At 41.9% G+C, this 23,490-nt stretch overlaps 2 protein-coding genes across 2 annotated transcripts; both read right to left on the reverse strand.

The window, feature by feature from the left end:
- Positions 1-213: 213 nt before the first annotated feature.
- tbl3 (transducin beta like 3) lies at positions 214-22,013 on the reverse strand. Its single transcript, XM_042087447.1, has 23 exons — positions 21,826-22,013; positions 21,622-21,673; positions 21,167-21,262; positions 21,034-21,081; positions 20,752-20,893; positions 20,572-20,656; positions 19,721-19,891; positions 19,540-19,615; positions 18,801-18,897; positions 18,343-18,560; positions 17,233-17,374; positions 16,520-16,578; positions 15,402-15,508; positions 14,877-15,012; positions 13,400-13,630; positions 11,576-11,646; positions 10,865-11,021; positions 8,558-8,616; positions 8,170-8,273; positions 7,029-7,097; positions 5,361-5,519; positions 1,757-1,850; positions 214-1,058 (listed from the first exon to the last, which is right to left on the reverse strand). The coding sequence occupies exons 1-23, from the start codon at positions 21,852-21,854 to the stop codon at positions 695-697; spliced, it is 2,766 nt and encodes a 921-aa protein (XP_041943381.1). The 5' UTR covers positions 21,855-22,013; the 3' UTR covers positions 214-694.
- An 836-nt stretch (positions 22,014-22,849) lies between these two features.
- On the reverse strand, positions 22,850-23,434 carry cmc4 (C-x(9)-C motif containing 4 homolog (S. cerevisiae)). The gene is made up of 2 exons (XM_042087496.1): positions 23,196-23,434; positions 22,850-23,097 (listed from the first exon to the last, which is right to left on the reverse strand). Exons 1-2 carry the CDS (start codon positions 23,251-23,253, stop codon positions 22,961-22,963), a joined length of 195 nt encoding a protein of 64 aa, XP_041943430.1. The 5' UTR covers positions 23,254-23,434; the 3' UTR covers positions 22,850-22,960.
- Positions 23,435-23,490: the final 56 nt, after the last annotated feature.

Consider the following 23,490-nt stretch of genomic DNA (forward strand, 5'->3'; position numbering starts at 1 on the left):
GCTGCTGACTGGATGACTAAAGGAGTTTACACATGAGACAACCCAGCAACACAATACTTCTGAATACCTACGTAACAATAGCCTGCCGAGATCTGTATTCCACTGCATACACTGATTATTGTGGCAAAGGTGAAGGAACAGGTTTGATCCAAAAGATCAACAGCAAATATACGTAAAGTGTGTACGTGTGTGAGAGAGAGAGAGGCACATTCCTTTAAAAGCGACATTTCCTTTTATCAAACATTGGTAATTAATTCCATAAAAAAGTCCAGAATGTAGGCTGCAATACAGACAAATAACAAACACACCTGTGATATTTTGAACGCAGATACAGTGCCAAGCTATTCAGATTCCATTCCATTCCAGACTGGAGTGAGAGGACATGTAACACAGACTGGCACTGATCCCAGGGCAAATAAAACTCTACAATCCAATGCACTCCAATGCAAACAAACTAATCTCGTTCGATATCAAGATTCATGTGATATTTACTTTACCCTCCAATGAAACACACTAATTATGTCAAGCTAATTCCTTTAACATATTCCTTGTGACTGGGACCAAGTCTTGCACTGCAGAACTACTTTGTGAAAGTTGGTATTAGTCACAGGTGCTTTCATGTCTTTCCAAGATAGGACTGGAGGAGCGTCTGTCTGTGGTTGTATGGAATGGAGAAGTGTTCTCGCCCTAGCCATCACCTGACCTCTGTTTGGATGTATGCAGGTGCTTCTGAGGCACTCTCTGCAGCCTTGCTCACAGCAACCTCAGTCCCCTCTTCCTCATCCTCGTCTTCCTCCTCTGAGCTGCCTTCATCTGCGCGCGCCCGGTGCGTGTTGCCTCTGCCGTTCGTGCCGTTGTGTGGGCGGAGGGTGGCTTTTTTGGAGGCACTGCCACTGTCGTCATCTTCCTCCTCCTCCATGGTCTCATGCTCTTCCTCCTCTGGCTCTGGTGACATGCGGCCACCCCTGTCCTCCTCCCCAGCGGGCTTCTTGTCGATCATAAAGACAGGCTCAAACCCAGGAAGTTGTGTGGTGTCCATCTCGTCATCTAGTCCCTCACTGTTGTGGAGTGAGACAAGTGTGAAGTTACATAAGGATGGCTATTGGGTCCTGAAAACTGCAGTGCCATACAGCATTACGTGTAAATTAACTTCTACACCTAAACGAAGCGAAAGGCGACTATAGCCTTTCCTTTGATGACTGCACAAAGCAGAGGTGGCTGTCTCTAGACAAACTTCCCCTGGAATTTTTGTGTGGACTTTTGACTTGCACAATATGCATCATATATTGCATTCTGATTGTTTTTTTTGTTTTTTTTAAAGGTTCACTAATAGGACGAATCGTTCACCTAGCATAGCTATACAGCATAGATGTAGCGAGTCACTACTGAGAAAATTAGCCATGCAACTTCAAGACCTACTTCACAACTTAACTAGGTACGGACATATCCTGAAACCTGATCCTGCTCCGGATATCCTGCACTGCACAATGGAGCTTTGAGAAAACCACCCAGACTAACCTGTACGTTTATGTAAAGAGCATATGATATGTTACGGCTATTGGCTGCACAAGCAGAAATCACTTGTTCCACAACTATGACGGATCTCTGTAATGTGGTTCATGCGTGACATGGTAGCACACAGATAACTCAGGCAAGCCACAGTTCAAGCCTTCATAAAAAGAGAAAGAGACGGTACAGTACCCCCCCCCCCCCCCGCCCCCGAGGAGTTGAGAGTCTTTGTTCCTTCTGTTCTCACCTGACGGTGCCCCCAGTGAGCCGCATCTTCTGCCACATGTAGTCCAGGAACATGGAGGCCTGCAGCAGGCGCCCGATGCGCTGCATGTGTCTCTCTAAGAACAGAAGGATCAACATAAGTCACACACACACACACACACACACACACAGCAGAACAGTTCTTCAGAGACCTTACACTAACATTATCAGTAATACATAACAGGGCTGGACTGGGACAAAAAAATCAGCCCTGACATTTTTGGTCCAGGCGCACCATGATTGGTCAGACACATTCCCTGCAGACAGTTTTTTTTTTTAATGATTTTTTTTTTATATTACTATTGATATTTGATATTGATATTATTACTATTTTGAATAATATTGTGGATCATATTGGCTTATGAGGGTCCAGGGGTGCTGTTAAACGCAGTGGTTAAAGTGGGATTTAAAGCAACACCAAAGAGTTTTTTGTACCTTAAAATAATGTTTCCGTGGTTCATCAACTCGTAACAGGGTGAATGGCACTTCTGCATTCGCTTCGCGGCCCTCTATCGGCTATAACCGCACTATGTAAGTTTGCCAGATCGGGTAGCGGATCTGTAGTTCGATGGAATGAGACATAAGAAACTACAAATTTGACTTGCATGATGTCGCAATACATCGTAGCCTACTTTGCAACATATTCTACCTTGTCTATGGACATCGTTATTTACAAAGCCATTGGATAAACAAATAGCGTGCGTGCAACAGAGGAAAAGTTCTTTGGTGTTGCTTTAGGGGGAACCCTAAAATCCAGTGTCGGTGCAACGGGGGAAAAATGACTCACCGTTGGTCAACAAATTGAGTATCGTGGTGTAGCAATACTTTTTGGACAAGAATTGCCAGCTTCTTGGTCACCTCTGTACATGCGAAAAATTAACTCACCATTTATTTTAACAATATCATTGCGCTATATCGTTGGTATGAAAGAATATATTTATGATTCATTTATCTAAGGTGGCGGAACTGCGTTCCTCCCCGTTCCCCCCCACTTTAACCCCTGCACCATTTTAACGCAGTTTAGGAGGGACAGAAATACTATAACAGAGCAAGCAGGGCTTGTCTTTTGTCTAGCAAGCATTGTGTCTTGCCCACCCAAACAAAGTCAAGAAGTCAACAGGTTTTTTGAAAACCCCCCCTCCTGATGACTTAAAGGAAATTTCTGGCCATTTTTCACATAGATCTCTGTTTCCCAAAGTCACTGAGTGCTGTCAGCCTGAAATGCCTTGATGTAAGAAATGCGCTATACAAATAAATCTGCCTTGCCTACCTTGACTTGTCGGTACGAGAAAAAAAACCTGAAAACAACAGTGCTACCTAGCTCAAGTTGCTGCAGCCAACAAAGTGTAGCACTGTAACTGCCTGGCTACTCTAGCTGTTGGCAGGCATCAAAATATATTTTAAAATAAAATATAAAATACCCTAATTTTAAGTGTATCAAAATAAACTACAATGTACATAGCCACACCATGTATAAAAATGAAATACTATATTTTTGTATTTTGAAAGTACAAAAAATACTATAAAAGGAGCATGATATCACTTTGCCAGCCTTCCATATCAATCTATTTAATCTATTCCTTCATCAGTACACTGACGCTGTTGTGGTGTACTGATGAAGGAATAGATTAAATAGATTGGACAGTGTGGACAAGTGGACAGTGTTTGAGAGCAACAGCTTTTCTCTGCCTACGAGACATGCCATTACCTGTAAACAGTCAACAGATCAATATGCTGACCTGCCTGTTACATCTTATAGCCTAAATACTGTATCAGAGATGCCCTCAAAAAGTCACAACTGAACTTGTCAAGTGCTACAAAGTTGTCTGATCACAACAACTCAAATTACAAGTCAGCACCAGTCAGAAGCTGCATTCATTGTTTTGCACTTTTATAATGTCATCACATCACCAAAAGTAGGTTATTGATTTTACCAAAGATATTTGGCAGTATTTTGAAACTACAAAAATACACACTTATGTATTTTGATACAAAATATGAAGCCATTTTCTTCCAACAAAATAAAAAACAAATGACAACATAATAGCCGTATTTAATTTTGTATTTGAAATACTTATGTTAAATACATGTATCAGAAATACTGCCTATCCCCGGCTGTTGGCTGCAGCAACTCAAGCTATAGGTAGTAGGCTACTGATTGTTTTGTGTTTGTGTCAATTTTGATCCAATTTGACCGTTTTGCTATAGGCCTAGCCCACCCAAAATTTCTACCAGCCTACCCAAATGTAGTAGGCTTGAACCGGTCCTGCCCTGCATGGAGACATGTTTCATGATAATAATGGAGATGTTAGCAAAACTTTAGAGAGATGATGCATATAATATCCCTCCCTCATTCATTTATTTGCGCAAAAGCCCACATTCTGCGTTCATTCCAGCGAGGAGTGAAATAAATGTTTTTTGTTTTTTTTAAAGTGGTCATCGGCATAGGCTATTTGCACAAATTAAGAAGTATTTCCTGATCGGGGAAACGTTTTGTTTCTTTTTCTTTCGGTCCGCGTTTCTATAGGCCAATATCATTCAATTGTGCCGCAAATTAACAGACAGAAGCCGAGCGTAATTAAATTCTCATAAGCTCATAGTTTCAGAAACGCTGCAGATCATAGACAGAGTAATCTCTGGGAACAGAACGCAGGCATGATTTTGTTGTCACAGGCGTTGGCGCTAGTAGGGCTATGGAAAATGAACTCTATAAAGACCGGCACGGCCACACAAAAAAAAGTAAGAGATTTGATTGGGCGATGCCAATGTCAGTATGGAAAATTAACCAGTGGGCTGCTGTCAGAATGAATGAATGAATGAATGAATGAATGAATGAATAAATATAGCCTAAATTATAATTACATCGGCGATTCAGCCCAAAAGTGTGTCGGCCCACCGGGAAAATGCCCGGGATGCCAGATGGCCAGTCTAGCCCTGATACAAAACGTCCAAAATGGAGGACAGATCAGCAGTCTATATCGCGAACCAATCACAAACCATTAACAATAGATTTTAACATGGTCCAAATGACCTCATCGTTTTTAAATTGATGGTGTAACTGCAAAACACATTTACTGCTGCTATGAACTCCTATGACAGCTTGTCATTAAAAATTATTGGATAGATCATAACAGACATAAAATAAAAATGTTAAACTGCGATTTCTGTAGGTTAGGGATAAATCCCTCTGTGTGACGTGTGAGTACAACTACAGCACAAGGATGTATGTGGGTAGATGCTGGTAAGGTCATGAGATCTCTCACTCACTCACTCACTCACTCACTCACTCACTCACTCACTCACTCACTCACTCACTCACTCACTCACTCACTCACTCACTCACTCACTCACTCACTCACTCACTCACTCACTCACTCACTCACTCACTCACTCACTCACTCACTCACTCACTCACACACACACACACACACACACACACTCACACACTCACACACACGTGTTAAACTAGTGTGTTAAACTAGCCCAAGAGGACTGAGCCATTGCCAAAAAAAACATAAGTTTGTGAGTGATAAACTAGTTTAACAGTTGATTACAGGTGTAATCCTACACAGGTCCGACAGGCTCACCTGTGTATGGGATGAGGCCCTCCAGGTGTGTGCGTGCTCCCTGGAACGTCAGCAGCTCTTCAGGGCTCAGGTGTGTCAGCAGCACCTGTATGACCGCCTGGGCGTGTAGACAGTTGCGGGCATTGGTGTTCCACACCGCACAGAAACGCAGCAGGGACTCTGGGAGATCACACACACACACACACACACACACATACACACACACGCGCGCACACACAGACAGAGGGTTTAAACATTCTGACTGCCGGATCAGTGGTGCAGGTATACTACAAGCCTGGATTTAAAAGCTCCACAGAAAGCAGTTTCTGACACATATCTGGGTTGGCTGGTAAAGGTCTTTCCCTACATTTGGTTTATTGGATAATATAGCCTTGACTCATTGACAGCACAGTGACGGTCTGTCATCTCCAGCCCTCCAGTTTAAGGTCATGCAGAGTTTTAAAACATGGAGTACAGCGAGTTCCCATGGAGACTTGGGAACCACTGCATCTAATGACCTGCAAACAGGGCTCTACAGTGCGCCCATTTCACTCGCACATGCGAGTAAAAATGATGGCGTGCGAGTGCAAAAAAATATTTAGGCGCACTGGTGCGAATGACTTCTAACCATGTCAATGTTTGTCTACAAAATACACCGCAACATTAAGAAACATTACTGGTGCAAACCATAGAATCACGTCGCGAATGCAGCATAAAAACTACAACTCCCATCAACGTTAGCAGTTTCGCGTTGTGACTCGCTAGTAGTCGCTTCTATCAAATCCAAGAGCACGCAGAAAAAGTGGAAAGTTAGACTAGACAGCCAAGATGCAAAGATTGAAGAAATTAGTTCTTCTATCCACCGAATTCATCGGATTTTGGAGGAACAGGATGAGATTCTGAGAATGCAGTGAGAGAAGAAAAGGTAACCTAACATGCCTTTTAGCCCAGTTGACGTATTGGCTGCAATATGCAAAATATAGCTGTAGCGAACAGGCACAAAAGTAGCTTACCGTAATACTCCCATTTTATTCAAAGGTAGAACGCTACTGACAACTCCAGGCTTCCACGCATGCTTGTTTGTTTACACCGAATACAAGCTGAAGTGCAAAACGAAAGTAGGCCTAACGTTTGCCTACTGCCCCCATCAATGCAGATATTTCAAATAAAAAGTAAAAGTATAAAAAATATATATATCCTTGATTAGCCTATGTTGGGTTTTGTGGATGAGAAAATGTTGTAGTTAGCTGTTTTAGGCAGTATGCAGTCAGATAGGTCACCATGGGCATATTTGGATTAGCTACAGATGGATTCACAAATAAATAAATTAGCCTACATTTGGCAGGATACTTGATATACAGGCTAAATGCAAATATGGCAATGTATTATACTATTTTACATTAACAAAATGTAGGAAAATAGAACAGACTGAAAATAAAGGAGGCACTGATCTTTAAAATCCTATTTACTGTAGCCTAAATGTTGTCAGTCATTCTTAATATTCGCAATTGGTGCACTGGCATGTTTAACTCTTAGCTGCAGTGTAATGTTAGATTATGTTTAAGTTAAGTACAGAACTGACTGTGCGCCCAAATTTTTCTCTGTGCTCCTAAATTTTTTAACTTGGGCGCACAAGTGCTCCTGGAAAAAAATGTTAGTGTAGAGCCCTGGCAAAGAAAAGGAGCCCACCTTTCTGATCCTGGCGTAGCTTCAGCACTGTCCTCTGCAGCTGCTGGCTTTCATCACTCTGTTGGATTGCTGCAGGAAACATACGGACAAATAAATTGAATAGATCACGGAGCAATTTCATCAATTCATCAATTTCATTCCTAAAGCTGGAGGTACACTTCTGCGGATGCAGTCTGTGTATGGTCTATCCATGGTGCCGAGGACACAATTTCATCGTCTGCACAGTCCATATAGTCTCAGGTCAAGAAAAAAAAAAAAACTTTCATGCAGCATGACTACATTGTGTAAAACCTGGCTGATAAAGCCAGAGTTTTGTGATGAGGAAAAAAGGAATATCTGGCTTTTTTAAGAAGAGTCCTTTCCAGTAACTGCTAATATAATATAATATAATCCGGGGCAGCCGTGGCCTACTGGTTAGCACTTCAGATGGTTCGAACCCCGACCAGTAGGCACGGCTGAAGTGCCCTTGAGCAGGGCACCTAACCCCTCACTGCTCCCCAAGTGCTGCTGTTGTTGCAGGCACCTGCGCCGGGATTAGTGTGTGCTTCACCTCACTGTGTGTTCACTGTGTGCTGAGTGTGTTTCACTAATTGGGATAAATGCAAAGACCAAATTTCCCCTCACGGAGTATATATATATATATATATATATATATATATATATATATACACACACACACACACTTATACTTACTAATAAAACCAACTGCATGACACATAGACCAAAATAATGCTTTGCAGTGGGAACCTACAAGACCTGCCTGACTTGGCCTTGATGTTCAAAGCTAAAAAACCCCGTCCTAATTAGGAACGGTGCCACCAGCCTTGATTTCTAAAAGAACATTTTGTATTTACTAGCAAAATATTTTTGCCTAACAAGAGAAATTGCAAAAAAAAAAACATACTGCTCAGTACCATAAAACCGAAAATGAATTAATTTAATTTTAAGAAATTAATTTTTAAAACTTTAAAAAAAATTTAAACTATTGTCTTCAGACAAGACACATCATAATGCAATTATTCAGCTATGCAAACCAAATTCCAAACAACATAGGGCTGCATCACCTAGGGTTTCCATGCAGACACTGCTGTCAGACTCACTGCTAGCACTCACTCACTCAGGCGTGACCTGTTGACCTCACCTTTGATGACCTGGAGCACGGTGTGGGGCTGGTCCAGAGAGATGGCCAGGCCCAGGGCTTTCAGGTACTTCTTCTCATGCAGCAGGTTGGACAGTTCCTGTTTCCTATGGAGAGAAATATGCAGTGCGATGTAATAAATAACTATAAAGCGTCTGAAAGGGATGACCAGTCAGGCCAATACCAGGAAAACCAGGAAAAATGGGAGCAAAGAATGGGGACGCCATGGCATTCCAACAAGGTACAAACATTTTGGTTTGCATTATTTAATACACTATTTAATTATGTGCATCGCATCACATCCTATGTTTCAAACCACCATGACCAAAAGTGTGTCCCAAACTTCAGGTGAACTGGCTTTGCTCACGCCACAGTTAATGAGTTAACTTACTTTAAGATCTGGTCCTCCTCTTTGGCCTGTTCTTCTGCTAGTTCCTCCTCCGTCACATCCTAGAAGAAGACAGGCAGAGGTATGTCAAAGTCAACGTACATTCTAGGATCGAACCCTGGCCAACCACTTACCAGCCAGCGATGTGCAAGCACATAACTCATGCACAGCTTGAACCTGGAGCAATGCAACACTGCTACCGTCCCAATCAGACACAGAAAGATGTTTAAAGCTAAGAAAACACATGAGTAAGGCCTATTTATCCTGAACATCATATCATCATGTATTTGCACAGAGCAGGACATGCATCCACTTTGTGGAATTCAATTTATCGACTTGTACTGAAGAATGCAGTACCTCCTGCTAGTTATACCACTACTGGAGGAAGTGTTTCACATCACTGCAAACTAGAATGAACAAAGGAACCTCTGAAATCTGAGTCAGTCAAATATTCAGTTTAGTTGCAGGCAGATGTCTCTACTGCAGTCACACTTGGCTTACAATACCAACAAATCTCATCACCACAACTCCTTGTGCTTTGGAGCTATTGTTCTCTCTAGCATAATCACAGACAAAAGATTCCTTATGCTATGACAAAATTCCCACCATGCAGGTCTTGGGTGATTGCTTTCCAGTCACCATTTCTTTAACAATGCGTTGTGATAGCTGAACCTGACTGACAAGCAGCCCTGATAAAATCACTGGCTCTCAACCCACTACACCAGCGTTTCTCAAACTATGGGCCGCGGACCGGCACCGGTCCGCAACGTGGAGACTGCTGGTCCGCAGAGCCGTGGAGTAAAATTAGGCCCGGTGCTTCGTGTGATAATTTGCGGCGCAATTGATCAAGGAACCGCGGACCGACAGAAAAAGAAAACAAACGTTTCTGCATTCAAGAGGAAATACTTGCTAATTCGATGTCATTAGACATAGAGCCGTACAATTAAGTAGTGGTATGAGCGTTCATTCAATGCATGTGTGCGCGCGACAGAAACCGAAACTACCCGCTTCAACCTGTCGGAAGGCTGTTTATTTATTTAACGGCATTTAATAGTGGATTCTTGCAATTTCCGGCATTTACATTACATTACATTACATTTAGCAGACACTTCTTGACCAAAGTGACTTACATATGTCAGCTATATTACAAGGGATCACATTGTCCCTGGAGCAACTTGGGGTTAAGTGCCTTGCTCAAGGGCACAACGGTGGAAGCCGGGAATTGAACTGACAACTTTCAGGCTACTGCACGCTAGCCCAGCTCCTTAACCACTACACTACCACCGCCCACACATTTAATAGTGGATTCAATTTCCATATAAACAGAGCAGAGACTGTATAATACACTGTCTAGCATTGAGTAGGCCTCTGAGTATAGTCAAATTTGAATATAACGTGGCCAAAAGATATTGTAGCCTTATTAGTCTTCCTATTAAAGATCTCTAGAGATCTGCTCCGCCGTTTACCATTGAAGGTTCTAAAATTCTATGTTGAATTCAATGAACCCAGATATTCTTTATTTGCCTACCAGTGTATGATGCATTGCTTACATGAGGGAAACATTCCAAAACAATAGCACCCATATAGTTGCTGTTGTTTTTGTTTCCTGAATCCTTACATTCAGGCATTCAAATTAAATTTCTTTAAAAAGCATGTTCATTTTTTCTCCATTTGCCTACCAGTGTATTCTGATGCATTGCTTACATGAGGGAAACATTCCAAAACAATAGCACCCATATAGTTGCTGTTGTTTTGAGAAGTATTTCTCATGCTAGCATCATGCAACCATGCAAAAGCAATTAACTTAACTATTATAATTATTATATCTTACATTTGTAAAGCAGTCCTCTGATGTGCATGTTTTCACAAAAAGTTTGTGAACAATGTTAGCACTTAAACATTGACTGCTTTGAAGTGAAAGTGCATGTATAACAATATAGCATAATAATAATTGTGATAATGATAATCATCATGATAATTTGATGTGGGGGGGTGGGGGGTGGGTACGTGTAGGCGGGCCCTATGACCCCAAAGTCTGCCATGACCGGGCCTTAGGTCAAAGAAGTTTGAGAAAGGCTGCACTACACCACTTACTGTATGCACTGTATACTGTACACACGCATCAAATCAAACAAATTCCCTTCAGTAAGCACCATGATGTGATTCCGCCTCGAAAACCCACTGACAGAACAGCAATGTCTTACCAAAAACTCAATGTGTGTGACATAAGAGGGATCAATTGGTGCAGCATCTGAGTTTTACACAGTGATAAGGCAGGAGATGAGACGTGCCAATGGAGGACACCCTTACCTTCCACACAATGATGTTGGAGTCCGCAGAGCCAGTCACTATCAGGTCGTCTTTGCCGCTCGTGTGGAGACCCCACACTTTGTCCTGGTGGGCGTCCAGTGTCTTTACACACTCATTGGTCTTGATGGTCCACAGCTTGACCAGGCCGTCAGACCCACTGGGAGCGGAGAGAGCAAGAGAGCATGAGGGAGATGGCCAGGTTGAACCCAAACAATACACAACAATACTATAATAGAACATAAACACAGCATGTCTAAGTAGTGTTACAGTATATCAGTGAAGGTGATGTGGCTAAAATGGCTAGAGGGGCATACTCCACGTGACACACAGGTAAATGATCGATGATAGAGAGTTCAAAGATACAGCACGCACATCCAAAAACTATAAATACTGGGTGCTGGACAGAAAAGCAGATACAGAGATAAGAACGATGAGTCCGCACACCAGAATCTGCTCCTTAGCGTTTTTTTAGCGGTATATCACAGACAGTCATGTCTGATGAAGGGCTATGGCCCGAAACATTACAAATGACAGATGATAGACAGCAGATGATAACGGCTGTAATTATCTATTCCATCATCAGCACAATGGGCACATATCGCATATGAATGCCATGACGGAAATACAAGCTGCTGGGAATATTTGGTGTGTAAAGGGAACAGGCCTAGGCTGAGTGGGCCACTGCTGTTGGACGCTGGGTGAATGACCTACCCAGTCAGGATCTGTGTTCCACGGCTGGTGAACAACATCTTCAGCACAGATGCATCGTGGCCTTCAAATGTCTAAGGGAAAAGGACTCTCATGTTACAAAACAAACAAATGTAACACAAGGACTCTCACTCTCTCTCGCTCACTCTCTCACACACACACACACACACACACAGAGACACACACAAACCTGCACTATCAATCACGGAAACAAAAGATAAATCTGTCGTCTCAGTTGACACCAAACTTTTCTGTTTGCTTTTGTGTTTGACTGAGACTTGGCAGCGGACTAATAAATAACCAAGCCTCTAACCAATAACCAAGCCTCTCCCCCTAGTTATACATACACTGAGCAGCACTCCGGGGGGGGGATTTAATTCAATATTAAACTCAAACTAATTCCCATTCATAATCCCTCATCCTTTAAATGCTTGGTGGTGAAACTGCTCTCAACCGGAACGCAAATGCAGAAAGACAAGGGCTTGTAATCCATGTCCAGGTGTGTGAGCAATGACATCCCCCCACTCCAACTACTACTCCACGCTCGCTTTCCGTTAGCAATAACAACAACTTCCAGGTCCTTTTTTCCCCCACACTCTGCTCCTTATGGAGTTCAGCCACCAGAGCCTCTCAGAGCCTCTTACACACACCACCTGACCTGCCTCTTACACACCAACTGACCTGCCTCTTACACACACCACCTGACCTGCCTCTTACACACCAACTGACCTGCCTCTTACACACACCACCTGACCTGCCTCTTACACACACACAAAGCCTGACTGTGTTCACAGCATTCAGCCAGGTTAACATCACTAGAATAGTCTAGTCTAGTACTATGCACTTCTTGACCCCATGACTACCACCCTGGCCAACGGCTGTCTAGCCCAGCTATGTCCTCTAACAGTGCACGTAATTAAACTCTTCCCTTGAACATGGCCACGTACCTGCTGACCTGAAAACTAGATCCATCACACCTGTTCTAAACCTGGCCTTGACCCTGATGCCCTGAGACCCATTGCCAATCTCCCCTTTCTCTCCAAAGTGCTTGAGCGTGTTGTCTACACCCAGCTCAAGAACATCTCACCCTCAACATGCTTATATGCACGTTAGTCGTAGTAGTAGTAGTAGTGATAGCAACCGATTTGGTTGTAGGCTATACCCAATCAATGGTCTTACTGTAAATTGGCTTTGCCTATTCAATGCAATTTCCAAGAAAAATGGCATGAGTGGAAGGTTACAGGCACAGTGCATCTCTAACTAGCCAAAGACTCCTTCTACCTAGATGGTCCACAGAGAGATTTAGGAGGTCCTTTGTTCTTACAGCAATCAGACTTTTTAACAAGAGCTGTTGACTATCATTGCTGTTGTGATTAATGTTGCTCACTGTTTTGCTCTCAAATACGAGTTGAAAACGTATGATAAATAAACCGTTGTCTTCAGCATGACCCTCTCCACTGAACATGACTAAGCACTCTAGATCGTAAAAAAGAAAGGGGGGTCTCAAAAGTGTCAACATGTACAGAAGACAAATAATGATCAATCAATAATCAACAATAAACAATTAATTCCTAACAATAAACAATTCATTGTAGGTCTAGATGCATTTCAATATCATCACAACACAAAACGCTCACTGCAGCATTAACAATAATGCCAAGAGATTATATTCACTGTAGCCCTAGTCGGAGTCCAAATAATATTGACTTTGCAATATTACATTTTCACAAGTGCAATCCAAGGGCACACAGCTTAAACCCAACCCAGTGGCACACTGCTCAGTAGCTTGGGTGAGACATGTCAGCCTGTACTATGTTGTTTTTTTACCTTGAGGCAGCTAAAGTCCTGCAGCCCCCAGAGCTTGACGGTGCCGTCAGCCGAGGAACTGGCCAGCACCTGGTCCATGGGGGAGAACTGGACGCACCAGACGCCCCGCCGATGGCCCCGGAACACCCCCAGCAGGGAGAGGTCCGGAAGGGACCAGAGCTTGGCCGTGCGATCTTGGGAGCCCGAGGCAAGAAGCTTGTCATTTGGGGAGATGCACACACTGTTGATGTCCTGGAGCAAGGAAAGATGGAGAGGAACAGAGAGAGATGAGTGGTCATGCAGATACATAGAAACTAGAGACAAGTCAGTACAACATAAGACATGGCCCAACATTTAATCTGGGTCTGTCAATTTAGACAAAGCCATGATACAAGCTTACTGATTTGGGGCCCGAGTTCGGTGGCGATATAGGTAGCGGGAAGCTACGTCAAGGTGGGTGGGGACTCTGAAATGGGCAAGACCTCTCCGGTGAAGTGAAATTGAATAAACCAATCACATGCAACCAGTGTTAAATTATGTGATCTATCTATATATCATTTATTAATTAACTTCAGCCTGACTCAGCCAACTTTGTGAGTCTGACTTCGCTCTGGCCACAGTGTGCATGCACTGTCAGCAAAATACGCTGCCAAACTCGCACCAGAGCGGTCTTATCTGACTTTATAATAGTTAGCCTTTAAAACAGGCAATAACAAAACACTTACAAAATAAAGAATTATACTGAAGAAACCATAACCACCATATTCAATTTCTCAGCAAAGGTGTCAATATTAGCAAAGGTCATCAGGACTACATACTTATGGACTAGTACAACCACTTATTTCAGAGTGGTGCCTAAAGTCCCCCCTTTTCTATGTGTGCTACGTTATGGTCCTGCCTTGGGCACAATGTTGACATGTTGATCTTGTCCTTTTTGTTTGATTCTTGAGAGGGGATTTCATTTTTTTACCCTTTCACACAGCCAAGGACGTTTTCAGTTTCTGTGCTAGATATCTAACTATTAGGAAATGTTAGCAATAATATGCTAAATAAGCCATCACTGAATGTACCTAAAGGTGACAGTTACAAAGATCTGAAATCACAACTAAACTCGCCAGACAAGTTAGAACTGCTCGAGTGGAACAAGTGTTGCTGAACACAAAGGAAGAGGCACATTCCTTGCCATGGGCGGAAATACACTAAAAATGGTGCTGACAATGATCCAAATTTAGATCAGTGATAAATTACTGGCAGCTTCACGTACAGTACAAACACTGCATTCCTCATCTGCTTGCTGAGGCGCAGCACTTCCTTCTTCCATTTCAGTCAAAATCTCATCACCCTCAATCATGCCAGCACAAAAAAGATAAGGCCATTACAGTAATGAGTAATTGTGCCATATTATCTCCACAAATGGAGATGAGAGCTCTCTTAAAAGGTCAAGGAAAAGGGCAGATTCCCCTGGCGAGGAACAAACTCAGAGGGGTCAAGCTCGTACCTTGTCGTGGGCCTTCTCGGTGGCCTGTGCAGTGAGGCGGGCGGCCTCAGCGTCGGCGGAGGGCACTGGCTCTGGGAGCTCCCACAGCTTCAGCGTACAGTCCTGGCTGCCCGACACCACAAAGGCCTTCTTCAGCCTGGACAAAAGAAATGACATGATCAACGGCAGGGGCCATTTAATGGCTCACAATCACACTAAAATGAACCAAAACAACAAAGCAGTCAGCTGACAAAATGAGCCTCAGAAATTCCAGACACTCCACAGCTGTACATTCTGCATTACGGCTCCAGAACTCATTACAGAATGAGCTTAGCTTTTTGCTCATGTTATCAGTGAGTAAAGACCTACTCAGTTTGATATAAGTGGTAAGTGTTATTTACCGGTAAGTGGTAATTAATAATGCAATTATTGTGAACCAAAATATCAACATGAAGACATGACAAACTGCATGATTCTGGTAATTTAACACCAAAGGCTGAAACTGATTCTGGGCCAGCTACCGTGCTGTTTACGACTGGAATGTACCTGGAGCAGCAGACCGATCCCACAGCGTCTGAATGTCCAGTACCCTGTGCCACACAGTCGACAGTGCCACTCTCTGGGTTCATCCTCCACACCCTCACAGTTTTGTCCTGAAATCAGATTTTATCATTGCTTTTAGCATGTATGTGTGAGTACTCCTGGCAATGGCAAGACTATTAATTAGTTTCATGAGGTGAATGCTGGTTGTGTGCCGATAGAAAATCGAAGGCGGACAGAGATTTTGTCACAGTACTAATAACGTGTCGAGAAACTGTCTGATGGCCATAGATTTTTGGGGTTAGCAGGTCTATAGCTAAATTTAATGCAACAACCAAACTGGAGGTGTGATGAAGCACAAGGTTAAGTTGTTGGCTGTGTTCCAGAAATCGGAAGTTGTGATGCTCTCGGAGTTACTCTACTTTATGTATTTACTTTATTTTATATACTTTACTTTTTAAAGTCCCTCCACCCTTTTAAACTATTCACATGGTTTCATGCTGTTAATCACAGTGCTCATCATTCCTTTTATTGTTTGTGCCTAAAAATGATAATCTGTGTGAGTTTCATAAAGGGCAAGCTTATTGAGTCCCAATAATCAAAGGCAGACAGTGGTTTTGTCACAGTACTAATAACCTGTTGAGAGACTGTCTGATGGTCAAGGATTTTTCAGGCTTTGTTTGGGTTAGCTGGTCTATAGCTAAATTTAATACAACCTAACTGGAGGTATGACAAAGCATAAGGTTAAGTTGTTGGCTGTGTTCCAGTAATTTTGCACACTGTCTTTTAATTATTCTATGTTTTTTATTATTTTATGTCTTAACTATTCTATTTTGGCATTTTATGCTTCTCACATGATGTAGGTCACCTGAGGAATGACAGAATGTGGGCAGCCGTGGCCTACTGGTTAGGCTTCGGACCTGTAACTGGAGGGTTGCCGGTTCAAACCCCGACCAGTAGGCACGGCTGAAGTGCCCTTGAGCAAGGCACCTAACCCCTCACTGCTCCCCGAGCGCCGCTGTTGATGCAGGCAGCTCACTGCACCGGGATTAGTGTGTGCTTCACCTCACTGTGTACACTGTGTGCTGTGTGTGTTTCGAGACAAAGGAGAGTGGATGCCTCACCTTAGCACAGCTGGCAAAGAGCAAACCTTTCTTGAACACATCCAGGGACAAAACTGTGTCTGCAAAGAAACACAAGACAAAGAAAAATAAGCTGGGGACTTCCCTTAGGTCACTGTTAGGTCATCTATAACTTTTCACCTCCGACAGTGCTCTCTGGCTACTTAAGAGGGAAACACCAGGCTACCTACGTATATTGCCCAGTGTGGAAATGGTTTTCAAATGTTGACACATTCAATCACAACATAAACTTCAATATCAATATCCACATAATAAACAAAAACTGGTCAAAAATGGCAGCATTCAGATTCTGTTTTATTGTCTTTTTCTATCCGTGTTCCCTTCACCTCGGTGGAAAACATCATGAGGTCAACTGAAGATTAATTAATCTGACTGCACTTACACTAGGAAAGTTAATTATCAGAAGGTGGATGTTAATGACGTGTGTCATGTTGATTGTTTATTGATACCTGGCACAAGGAATTGTGGGACATCAACAAGGATGCTTCCGTGTACCCTATGCTAAAGGAGACTTGAAAGGAAGCACCAAAGCACCTTTTCAAGTATTTAGAGAATCCGAACAGCTATTACCACAAAATATGTCCAGGTCATTTCTCTCTGATAAGAACATTCCCTCCAAAAGTTATTCGAATGCTACCATCCTCTCCAGCCAAAACCAGAGAAGAGGTGCTGCCCCCTAGTGGTCACCTACTGACCTGTGTGTCCATAGAGAATCTGGCAGCTGCTGGTGGCCAGCTCAAACACCTTGAGCTGGGAGCTGTTGGTGGCCACCACGATGTGTGTGTCCTCTTTGCCCAGGAACTTCACATCCAGAATGTCATCATTATACCCAACGAACTAGGAACAACAAAAACAACACGCAAAATAAACTTGCTGTGTTTTCATATGAGAAAACTATGGGGGTGTTTCACTGAAGCCAGAGCCTATGGACAACAATGAGTGACAGGTCATCTCTTTTATTCATTTTTAACCCAGCCGGTCTTTTTAAGAACTTGTTGGGGACAAGGGATGATATTAGCCCATATGGCTAACTCTAGCTTATTTACACTACTCCTGTCTTTCCCCATCAAATACTAGGGCTGTCAAAATAACTGATTAATTTTGATTAATTAATTTGAGAAAAAAATAACTGATTCAAAAAATTAGTGCAGATTAATCGATTCCGATGACCTTTGACCCCGAGCCGTTCTAGTCAGTAAAAATTAGACTGTAAAATGAAGGGAGAGAGAAGAAAATGTGCTGCCTGGATCATTGATTGGAACATTTACTTTTAAAAAACGGCCTGATAGTGTTGATAAAAATAAAGTGTTGAAAATAAAGTCCACTGCAATGTCTGCAGCAAGGAATCTGCATATCACCGGAGTTCATCAACTCTATAGTCGCACATCAATGCAAAGAAATAAGTGTTGACATTGAGGGGAGTGTTCATTTATTTTCATTGTGTCCCCTAGGTTATATCTGTGGCCTGAAATGCCTTGTATGTGAAAAAAAATAAAAAAAATAACTTATTCCCGAAGCACTTTTGAATTTATTTCCTCAGCATATTAGGTAATATCATAGATTATTATGGCAATTATTTGAACACTGAAAATAATAATAAAAGAGTTTTTGAACTTTAATGTCACTAATGCTGATTATTCAATGATTCATTTGAATTAAAATATTTAAAATACTTTCACAGCAAAAATTATATATGCGATTAATTTAGATTAATTAATCAGAGTATGTAATTAATTAGATTATTTTTTTTAATCGATTGACAGCCCTATCAAATACATAAGAAAAAAAAAACCGAGCGGTCTTGCCTGCTGCTGGACGGTGAGTGTGGGCAGACGGTAGAGCAGGATGTTGTGCTCGGCAGTGACCGTGGCAAGACCTCTGGAGGCGGGCATGGGGAGGCAGTAGGTGAGGCTGCGCGGGTGCCCATCGTCCTCAGCCCCGGCTTCCACCGAGGGCGACGCAGCGGGCAGAGTCTGGGTGAAGAGACACTGGGACGAGCTGGCCTCCCATACTCTTAAAACGCCTGGAGAGGAAGGGGGGAGAGAGAGAGCGCGAGAGAGAGAGAGAGAGAGAGAGAGAGAGAGAGAGAGAGAGAAAGAAAGAAAGAAAGAAAGAGAGAGAGAGAGAGAAGGGAGGAACCATACTAATATTGTGTTTAAAACCATACCTCACTCAAAGATAAACTAAGTGTATGAGACACTCAAAACCCAACATTATATATACATTAATATATGCAGCACATTCAATCATTTTCATTTCATACCTTTACTGCCTGCAGTGATGAAGTGCAGTCCTTTGTGCTTCACTCCGATGTCAGAGCAATCCTCACCCTCTGGCAGCAAGACTACCCCCTCCACAGCCTACAGGACAACACAGTGGTGAAAGTTACATACAAAATAGTAAGAAAGTCAAAACGTGCTCATCACAAAGGCAGCATGTGGCAATGGCAAGACTTCAACATTACCTCAAAGCATTTTATACATTTGTACAAAAACTCTTTCACACATTCCCTAGACCCTAATCCACAGCTTGCACATTTAGTGCCTTAGTCATATCACCTAATACATACAGTAATCTGGTATAACATACTCACAGACTATGACTGGAATACAAGGTTAAACACAGTTAAGGTCCAGTCATTCTATTACTAAAGCCAACTCTTCTTTATTACCATGGTTTTCACCATGTTCATGTCAGCCAATCACATGTTGTGCATAGCTAAGAGACTCACTAGACTGGAGGGTTCCAAAAGTGCCAGGTTTTTCGTTTCAAGGAGAAGTAGTAATACTTTGCCCCGTTTCAACACTTTCCCACATTACTGCTGTGTAATCTACATCCCTGATGAACCTTCTCCGTGGTGCTGAAATTGTTGTTTATTGTATGCAAGAATGTAAAGTCCAAACCACTTCACTTTTCCTCACAATTGCAGACATACTAAGCATGCATCTACTTCAACTATATTTCGGACTGTTTCTGCAAAGCCATCAATCTGTGGAGTTTACCTCATAAACGGGGACTGTCCTTTTCGCCTTCTTCTTCTCTAGATCCCACACTGTACAGATTTTATCTCGTCCAGAACTGCCCACAAAAAGCAAAAACACATATTAGTCTTCAAATGTCTCTTTGAAACTAAGCCTGTCCTGAAACTTTAAGGGCTAATTCTGACACACAGTATTTTAGTACCTGACTAAAGTGTTTCCGTCGGGGGAGAAGGCCAGGGAGGTGACCGCACTGAAGTGGCTCTCCAACACACAGAGGCACTTGCTGCTGCGCAGATCCCATATGCGGATCACACAGTCGGCTGAGGACGAAAACAGCTGAAGCAGACTAATGTCCGGATGGAACTCCACAAGGCTGAGGGGACACAAACACACTGGATCACACTCCATCCAAATGGTAAACATTTGGCATTTAGAAAGCCAACTTGTAAAACAACTTGTTCACTACACTACAGTATTTCAACTAATAGATACAATATAATACAGGACAAATAAATACTATTCTTATGACTTTAATATAGCATCTTAGTGCTTGCCATCATTAATCATTCATCACACATCACATCTTTCATTAATCATCCTCAGCAGAGGATGGCAAAGGTTTTATACCTTTTATACTACTATAAAAACATTTCCACACTCTTCAGAGGATTTTGTGAAATTACAGACCTTACTACAAATCCCATCCTGCTATTTAACTTTGATGACTAATATTTTACGCCCAAATGTGTTCAGTGTTTCCCACAGAATTTAATTCTATTTGTGGTGGTAGGTTTGTGGTAGTTTTGTTTGTGGTAGAATTAACTTCAATGCAACAGTTTCAACAAATTAGCCCAGCGTGGTTATGATGCTAACCAGATTTCAGCGCAATTTACATGTGCATGTCGGTTCGTTGAGAAACAGAGAGACAAGGAGAGGCTGAGCAAAGGTGCACATAGCTCTACAATGTATCAATGTATGGGAAACACTGGTGTTAGAATACGGCTTGTTGTACACAGAGCATAAAGAACATATTCCTGAGATTTGGCTACTCACTGCACCACCCCAGAGGAGCCCTTCAGGTTATGTGTGCAGTACTGTTTCAACACGTCCCATAGCTTTATGGTACCGTCACATCCCCCTGAAAATGAACAATCAATACATCACTATCTACAGACATTAAAAAAAACACACAAAAACAATATCATTCCTGTTGTGTGCATGAGGCTTGTTTACCTGTGGCTAAGAGTGTTGATGTGCAATCAAAGGCCATGCTGGCCACAGGTACATTGTGGATGGCCTTCCAGGAACGCTTGCATTGACCCTGCTTCCAGTCCCATTGCTTGAGCAGAAGAGCCCGGCTGGCTGTAACCAGGATCTGCAAACAGAGCACTGATCAAACCACACTGACAATATACTTAAATGGGTTTGGCTATAAACCTGACAGGAATTCAACTGAGGAAAGGGATGTTAAAAGCAAAACACCGTTTAAGTTAAAGAAATCAGATACTACATTACCTCGTCATCGGGACTTAATGAGAATGAGGTAATGTCTTCCTGGTCATCCTGGAAAGGTAAAATCGGCACTTGTTGTGATTTTGTGGATACCAGCACATGTAATACCCACTGACAACTTCCAAGCTTTACTTACCTGCTCAATGCTATGGATAATTTTCCCTGTTGCAATGTCCAGCACATTAATGCGTGTCCCACAAGTGCAAAATATGTGCTTTTCGTCTTTGCTGATCTATGACAAACGATCGAAACAAAGGCTGGATTTTTAAGTCAAGTCAAGTCAAGTCAAGTTTATTTATATAGCACATTTCATACACAGAGGTCATTCAATGTACTTGTAGCCTACTCTGCACAATGATAAAGTTTAATCTAATCTGAATGTAATCTAATTATTCTTTTTAAATGTAGGCTACTGATGTACTATTTTTTGTCTCTCGAAATGAACCAAGGAACAAAAACAAGTCCATCTGCTATTTGGGTCAGCTGTTCTCATTTGCACATGCTAAAAAATACAAAATTATGATAACTCAAACGTTACAGACTACAACAGTGTCTAGTAGCCTACGACACAAGGACCAAACTTCTTCTTACCTGAACTTTTCCACCTTTGTAGAATGGCTCGATTTTGCTTGACACTGCATAACTGTACGTATAAATGATCAAAATGGTAGTTAAAGTTGATTGATAGTTAAGACAGCAAGACATAAGACATGTTATGGTCATTTAAGTCAGCTAAATAGCAATTAGCAGGCTGAACTACATGCCGGTAATATGCACCATTAGAAAGACACTCACTTTGTTTTAAACTGCAGTGTACTCGCCATATTGTGTTTCTCCGTCAATCCTTATTATTTATTTCTAATCCAGAGTTGAAATAATGTTGACAAGGTCTTCATTTAGCTAGCTCGATTAACACGCACCCAACATGTGTCTCCGTGAGTGGTAAACTGTCGCATGAATTACACGTCATCTAAGAACGAAGGGGGCGCTGTTGAGTTGCGGTGTCCAGAGCCGGCGCCTCATAATTTTGTATTTTTTAGCATGTGCAAATGAGAACAGCTGACCCAAATAGCAGATGGACTTGTTTTTGTTCCTTGGTTCATTTCGAGAGACAAAAAATAGTACATCAGTAGCCTACATTTAAAAAGAATAATTAGATTACATTCAGATTAGATTAAACTTTATCATTGTGCAGAGTAGGCTACAAGTACAAAGCCAACGAAATGCAGTTTGCGTCTAACCAGAAGTGCAAAAAAGCAGAAAAGTGTAATGTGATATACAAAGTATAGACAGGTGATGCATAGGCAGGACAATAAATATAGTGCAGTGTAGACAGTAGTATGCAGTAGGTTTACAGAAGATGGTTTAGAGTAATATAAATTAGATATAAATTGTGCCGTATACTATATAAGAGCAGAATAAAGCTAAGGCTATGTGATATGAACAATGTAAAACATGTACAGATATGCAATGTACTAGCAGTAACAATATAATAGTAATACGAATAATATAGACATGCAGTGTATTGCTCAGTTGATTGGTTGCAGAGCACTACTACTACTACTAATAATAATAATAATAATAATAATAATAATAATTTCATCCAATTATCTGCAAGGAAACATTCTTTAATTGAGCTAACAAATGAAATGCCCTCTTTGCTTATGGAAATATTAAGACTGCCCCAGGCAAATAAGCCTACTGTATTTATCCTCACTTTCTCTTGTCTGTGTCCCTTCATCCAACTGATCAGACGAAATAAATGGTGCAGCAATTCTAATTATCTTGTGCCGTATGGGAATATCATACACTGGGACAATTCTCTTTTAAATGTGGTTTATTTCTCTCGATGAATGAACCAGGAATATACATTGCAGAAAATGCAGAAATCTGTAGCGAGAATCTGCTATGGAAGTTTGATATGTGTGGATCATTTCTTCTGCTCAGGGACTGCCTGCTCTTTGATGAATCCTGAGCAGCAAACAGACTCCTTTCCAACCTGTGCTGCGCAACACTTGCGCATCGCCTGGATCACATCCGCGCAGCGGCTCTCGATGTATTTGTTTGCTGTAATGAAAAACATCATTATAATAACTAATGTTACACCTTTTAATAGCGACAACACACTGGACACACTATCTTAAGCTTTGCTTTACTTAGGTCACCTTGTAAACATTTCTGAATTTCGCAGGCTTGTTTTTGGCATGGGTCTTTCTTAGGCATTCTCTAAACCTTATAACATGAACTGTAAGAATATAAATGATCACGACGCATCTGAAGTCATCTACCCAGACCTGGGACCAAGACAGGTCTCCTATTTCGTATTTCACTTTAAGCCAAGGTTACTTCACCTGAGGTTGAGAAACAGGTCCCATCTCATTTCTCCCTCAGTATGAACTTCCGGTTGAGCAATATCAACAATAGTCAAACTAAAAGTCTTTTAACGTCAATAAATTAAAA

The sequence above is a fragment of the Alosa sapidissima genome, chromosome 3 (assembly GCF_018492685.1).
Source record: "Alosa sapidissima isolate fAloSap1 chromosome 3, fAloSap1.pri, whole genome shotgun sequence".
NCBI lineage: Eukaryota > Metazoa > Chordata > Actinopteri > Clupeiformes > Clupeidae > Alosa > Alosa sapidissima.

Bases quoted from the DNA above. Each gene is read 5' to 3' on its own strand.
- tbl3 (XM_042087447.1), bottom strand. From the start codon at position 21,854: ATGGCGAGTACACTGCAGTTTAAAACAAA. The intron at 21,082-21,166 runs GTAAGTAAAGCT...TTACCTTTCCAG, and splicing joins TTATCCATAGCATTGAGCAG to GATGACCAGGAAGACATTAC. The intron at 17,375-18,342 runs GCAAGACCGCTC...TGTTGTTCCTAG, and splicing joins CACTCACCGTCCAGCAGCAG to TTCGTTGGGTATAATGATGA.
- cmc4 (XM_042087496.1), bottom strand. From the start codon at position 23,253: ATGCCTAAGAAAGACCCATGCCAAAAACAAGCCTGCGAAATTCAGAAA. The intron at 23,098-23,195 runs GTGACCTAAGTA...TTTTCATTACAG, and splicing joins AATTCAGAAATGTTTACAAG to CAAACAAATACATCGAGAGC.